This window comes from Pinus tabuliformis, chromosome Q, assembly GCF_031772625.1.
Source record: "Pinus tabuliformis cultivar Carrire ecotype Pingquan chromosome Q, CPIR1, whole genome shotgun sequence".
Lineage (NCBI taxonomy): Eukaryota > Viridiplantae > Streptophyta > Pinopsida > Pinales > Pinaceae > Pinus > Pinus tabuliformis.
In genome coordinates, this window is record NC_142296.1 from 47,305,556 (window position 1) to 47,312,144 (window position 6,589).

A 6,589-nucleotide genomic window follows, 5' to 3' on the forward strand; every position below is an offset into this window, starting at 1 on the left:
TGATTATTATGTCGGAAGTTTCTTAGTGACCTTCGTAGTGTTAAAGGCCTTATAAAAACACGTCGGCGTTTATTTGTCTGTGTTGTTTGATTCATATATCCTTCGTATTTACAATTCACAAATTTCGGCCCATCCATTTTCATGCATCGCCAACCTAATTTATTAAGTGAATGGGAGGTTATATATTAATCCATGACAAACTGGATTCCTAAATCGGGCTGCCCTTGCAGAGTCGCTTCTCAACGAATAGCATATACCTTACCTCACATTTGGTTGCTTTGAATTTTATGATCGGAAGTGGCAGAACAAATATTTGATATATTTGCAGTGCCTTGCAATAATTTGATAATAATGTATTTCCCACAGCTTGTTAGTTGCATAAAGGGAGGCCTCACATCTGCAGATTGCTCACACCCGCGTCTTTCCAAGTCCTCCTCCACCAGAAGAAGCAGCGGCGCGCGGGCGACAGAGGAGTCGACTCGTTCATGGAGGCGACGGCAGAGTCGGACATCCTCCAAAGACAACGAAAGCGACGTCGACAACCGCCAGCCATCTTCACGCCGCCGCCGCCCCCGCCGTGTCGGCTCACGCCTTCTGACCACCACAGAGGAGGTGCAGGCGGTGTTCCAGAAATTCGACGGCAATGGCGACGGTAAGCTCTCGTGGTCAGACTTGGGCACGTTGATGACGTCTCTAGGGTGTCCTGCCACGGACGAAGAGCTCCGGCTGATGATAAGCATGGCCGATTCCGACGGCGACGGTTTCATCGACTTGTCGGATTTTGTGGTGATGAACACTTTCAGTGTCGACGAAGCGCCCAACCTCGACGACATGGAGAGCGCTTTCGGCATCTTCGATTTCGACGGGAATGGAGTCATCTCCCCCGATGAACTGCTGAGGGTGTTCGACAGTCTGGGACACTCTTCTTCTCTGGAGGACTGCCGTAGTATGATAGCAGGAATCGACTCTAATGGAGATGGATCCGCGAGCTTTGATGAATTTCTCACCATGATGATAACTTCATCTTCATCTGCTTAGGTAAGGCGCTGCGGGAAAGCACCAGAGAAAGGAAAGGCAAAATTGCATTTCTCAAGACTACTTTACTATCACAATTCATCAGTCCATCAGCCTTCCTGTTCAATGCAATTCCCCGTATGCATCCCCTCCTTTTTTGGGCAAATTCTCAATGACATTCCGAAGTATGATATTGGAAATTACAAGTTTGGATATGAAGATTGTTGCAGTGGGAGATGATCATGTTGTGTTTTTTTAAGAAACGATTTTGTAATTTATTAGTCACGTGTAACTAACTAGTAAGATTCAGGAAACACTTTAGCTTATATAACTTTTTTTTTTTTTTCAAAAGGTGACTCAGTTTGTCAAACCAAGAGTGAGGACAGCCATCTCTGGCTGCGATCCGCGAATGTCAGTTGACACATCACTCTTATCAAGGAAAACCACGCCACCTGAAATAACCCGCTGGTGGTCGGTAAGGGAGCAGGCTTTCACTCCTGCTAGATGCCTCTGGGTCTTGGGCCGTTAACCTGTTTCCTTACGTTCGAGGAAGACGAGCTCTTACCCAAGCAGAAGCAGTTTTAGGGCATACTCCATTAGCTTATATAACTTGTTATCTACATCTTATAAATTATTTATTTTAATTTATATTTATATATTTTTTAAAAATACTTAATATTTATATAATTTCAAATTAATACAAAAATTTTATATGGAAAATTTGAAAAGACATTAGTTTATAACCAGTATAGTAATTATCATTTAAGTTAGAAATTATGCTTTTAAAACAATTATAAAAACACAAATAAAGTGGCTTCTAGTAAATATATTTATTCACATCTTATATCTATCATTTTTATACAAAGATTGGTTTGAATTGTAATGGAAATTGATTGATGGTAAATATGTTATTTAGTTTAGTATGAACTATTTTCAAGAATTTTAATTTTGGATCCTTCTCATACAAATATTTATAATAAATAATCACACAAATATCTAAAAATCAATATTTACAATAAAAAATCACACGGATATCTAAAAATCATGGCATGAATATTGCAATTATATCTAAAAATTATGGGAAAAAAATGTGTATGGCACTTATCACATGACATTGTATTATGGAAAAATTGCAATAAGGCTTTTCAAGTGATGGTCCAATCAAACATTTGAAAAATATATTTTAATGATATTAAAAAACATATTTATATTTTAAAGTTAAACATTATAACATGTAATGGTCAATGCTAAACTAATGATGATCAAGAAGCAAATTGATTGCTATAGTTATTCCTTAGCAAGGAGTAACAAGTGCTACATAGTAAGTGTGGCTTAGTTCAAATATAGTTAAATTAAACTAAAAACACAGTCAAATTAGTATTAAGGTTTAGAATCCAGTATATTTGTTAATTGTAATTATGTATTGTGGCCATGGAGAATCCAATCCTAGTTAGTGACAATAATAATGTCTTATTGTAGTGAGAATGTTTTTACTGAGAAAGTTGTGTAGAATTTTTTACATTTTCTAAGTAAAATATAGATAGATATATTTTAAAGCAGTTTTTGCCAGATATATCTAGATCAGTTGAATATATTCCTTAAAAAATACAAATATTAAAAATGGGTTCTTGCCGATGTATCTAGATCAGTTAAATATATTCTTTAAACAATACAAATATTAAAAATGGAGTTGTTTTATTTGCTTAATTATTTGTTGCATGAATTTATAACCATTTCAGTTTTTTATTAATGATTTTATTACTAATTTAGTATTGATATTGAGTAAAATTATATAATTGTTTTACTGTAATATATTTTATTTGTTAAAATTCATTTCATTCACTTAAACTAAATTATATAATAAACAATAAATATTTAGATAATATGAATAAGTAATTTTTTTTAAATAATTATATAATATTTAAATGAATCTATCTTAAATTTTTGAATGTTTAACTATTTTTAATATATGTTAAATAAAAATTTATGATTTGAATTCATTATAAAACATCTTTAATCACATAGGAGATAGTCCCGTCCACGTGTCTACGGGTTTTGTACCAACCAGTGTGGTTCGACGAGTTTTGAACCAACCAGTGTGGTTCATCTTCAGGACAAGATGATGAATCAAATCTAGGCAATGAAATAAATAAATGAAGAGAGCACCTAACTAGCCGTTAGAAAATAACAGCTAGTTTGACTAAAAATATTTATTTATTCATTTATTTATTTTATTTTATTTTTTATTTATTTATTTAATTTTTTTTAGGTTTTGGCCCAGAATCAAAAAGAATTTTAATGAATTTTAGTTAATATTTTTGAATTAGGTTAGATTTTTTATTTATATAATAAATTAATTAAGTCATAATGTTATAATAATAATTAGGATTCAAAAAAAAGTTTAAAACTTTTGGAAAATTTGAATTTTAAATAACATCTTGTCCTTAAGATGAACCACATTGGTTCGTTGGAAACTCACGAGATTATCTCCTATGTGATTTTTTCCAAAAGATGTTGTTATAATTAATATGGATCACAGAAGTCTAAACTCAACAATTATCAATTAATTATTATTGAATTTATCTCATTTTATTTGTTTATGAATAAAGTTATTTAATTTGACTAATAAAATTTTAAATCCATTAACTAGTAATATTTATTAATTTTGAACATGTTAATTAATAATATTTATAATAAGATCAAAGGTAGCGCAATCGGTTAATTGGAGAAATGTGAAATGGTTGAAACTTGAAAGACTTAGGTTCAAATCTACCAGTTGTGACCTCGCTATGGAGAAGAGGACATATCATAATTTACATTTTTACTCCTACCTATTAAAGTGTTGAACAATAATTTATTTACATCTTGTTCATATCCATTTAATTGATGGTAAATATTTTGTTTACGGTATAAGTTATTTTCAATGATTTTAATAACAATGAAAAATATAAAAGCATCTAAAAATCATGGCATAAATATTTTAACTTGAGGAGGTTTCCTAAATTTTAACAATGAAAAATCTAAAAGTATCTAAAAGTCATAGCATAAATATTACAATTGCATCTAAAAATTATGAGAGAAATCCACATGGAATTATGTTGTGAAAAGGTTGCAATAACAATCATTACAAACCTTTAAATATTAATAAAATTCATCCATGGAAGAAAAAAAATACATCTTAAATTGTTGAAAAAAAAAATCATGAGAATTAACAAATTTATAACAACATTATTATTATTATTATTAGTCACTCATGTTATCTTATATGGCTATGAGGTTTGGGGTTGCAGCATCTCCATGAAGATTGAGCAAATCCAGAAGCGTTTTATAGCTTATAACATGAAAATTAAAAGTAATACACCCTATCCTATTCTCCTTATAGAAGCAGGTCTTTCCCCTATTGAGAGCCTAGCTATGATTAGGTTTATGTTGTACAAGCACAAACTCAATAACATAGATGATCATAGACTTCCTAAGCTAGCTTTAAATTCCAGCCAAAACCACCTAAGGCTCAATCGGGGGTGGCATAAAGACACAAGGTCCTGGTTAAACTATTGGGAGATCAACGAGAATGATGCATTGCAAAACATAAATAACATTAAATATATTGTTACTTCTAAGTTCAAAGAAAAATGTGGTGTGAGAAAGATTTAGCTGCTAAAAGAAAATTAAGTTATTATAAGAAGGTCATCAACCCCACCCTAGAAGATCAAAAGTATCTCTCTATTTTAACTAGCTCAAAGAAGAAAATTAATATAGCAAAGATTAGAACGAATTCTCATGAGATCCATAGTGAAACAGGTCATTGGGCAGTTCCTAAAACGCCATGGATGGAAAGGATCTACCATATATGTGAGAATAGGAACATTGAGGATGAAAACCACTTCCTCTTAAAGTGTCCCACGTACAACCACATTAGATCTCAGTTTCACAATATTTGTTACAATACTGACCTTCCTAGCCTTTTACAATGTCAAAATTATAGTGAGCTCGGGAGGCTTCTCTCCAAGCTTTTTGAGCATAGGAATAAAATCTTAAATCAAAATAAATAATTTGTTTCTTTAGGTCCGATAGACCAATTTTTGGTCTCGGCGGACGTTAACCATCATCATCGTCATCATCATCAACAAAAATAATAAATAAACATGATTTTTAATTATAGAGATTCACCCCACTTTATTATAGAGATTCTTTATAAATAGGCTTTTTTGCAATACCATGGCTTATCAATACCACACTCAAGAAAAATCATAACTCATTTCATATGACACTTGTTCATATGACATTTTTTAATTAATGAATTCAATTAAAAGGAAAATATATATATAATTTCTTAGGAAATAAATATCAACCTTTGATTTGTGTATACTACATATTTTAGAATATTGTGTGAAGGTTAAATTCCTACCATCCACTTAATAATTACTGATAATTAAATCAAAATTTTGGTAGCCCTATTCCAAAATAGACATACCTATTACCTATCCATCTCACATCAATATTAGTGAAAATAGTCTTTGTCTCTCTTATTTATGAGAGATTGTATTTCTCACTTAAACCTGTAAAACTGATTTATTATTTTAAAGGTATTTATAATTTACATAATTTTTTTCTCCCGATCAGGATGCGACTCGATGTCAGAGAGGCCATGTTCGGAATTTATATGTGTAGTACAAAGGCCATAACGACCATCGCCCCCTGCATGCTCAAGGCAGGGGGTGTGGTGTCCTTCGGAATGAATGCATGGATGGTAAGTGGGCAAGGTGGCAGAGAAGGGAATAAGGTAGGGTGGTGGAGAAGGCTAAGCCATTCAACATGCAGGGCAAGAGAGAACGGTTGTGGAGACGGGAGGCGATTCAGAGTTGGGGAAGGGCGAAGGCAAGATGGGAACCTTGGTCATGGACAAAAGCCGAAATCTGGGTATGTAATTTGGTCCTGTCTCTGTGTTGATTCCATGATCTGGTTGGGGTTCTGCTAGGGGGAAGGGAGGGGCAAGTGCCCGACACAATGGGGATTAGAATTGTGTGGGTGGCAATGGTGGTGGCAAGGGCATGCCATGGCCTGGTTCTGCATTTTGATTCTCTCCCAATTGAGCCAGAACCATGGATGCGAAGTGGGCAAGTGCGGGCTGCGAAGTTATGTGGGTCTATGCTTAGTTTCTAAGGCCAGGGGGATAAGGGATAGCAGTATTGCAATTCCAGGGGGGCTGGGAGCTGAAGAGAGAGGCAAGAAAGAGCTGAGGGCAGGGGGATGGGAATACAACCATGGCAGTAGGATTCAGAGTGACCATTGGGAGAATGGGAACCCACGTGGCACTAAAGGCAAAGCTAGGAACCCTAGGTGGAAAACTGGTCAGAGGGGCAAGTGAAGCCATGACTCTCATATGTTGGTTGAGGGTGCAAGAAGATGGTATAATTGTAAGCATCCTGCCAGGCTCTGGAAGGGCCTGTGGGCTCGGATCGAGACGAAGCGGGACGACCAGTATATAATCCATGGTAAGGGGGAGGGGTACTATGATGGGCCCTAGGAGAAGAGTCTGAAACCCACCCCCCTCGAGAATCTGCGAGCTATGGGC

General features: G+C 34.7%; 1 protein-coding gene across 1 annotated transcript; it reads left to right on the forward strand.

Moving 5' to 3' along the window:
- Positions 1–230: 230 nt before the first annotated feature.
- On the forward strand, positions 231–1,146 carry LOC149218232 (putative calcium-binding protein CML10). Its single transcript, XM_089382366.1, has one exon. It carries the CDS (start codon positions 352–354, stop codon positions 1,036–1,038), a length of 687 nt encoding a protein of 228 aa, XP_089238492.1. The 5' UTR covers positions 231–351; the 3' UTR covers positions 1,039–1,146.
- The last annotated feature ends 5,443 nt before the right edge of the window (positions 1,147–6,589 follow it).

What these genes read in the sequence shown, in the direction of transcription:
- LOC149218232 (XM_089382366.1), top strand. Translation starts at nt 352, where the DNA reads ATGTATTTCCCACAGCTTGTTAGTTGCATAAAGGGAGGCCTCACATCT.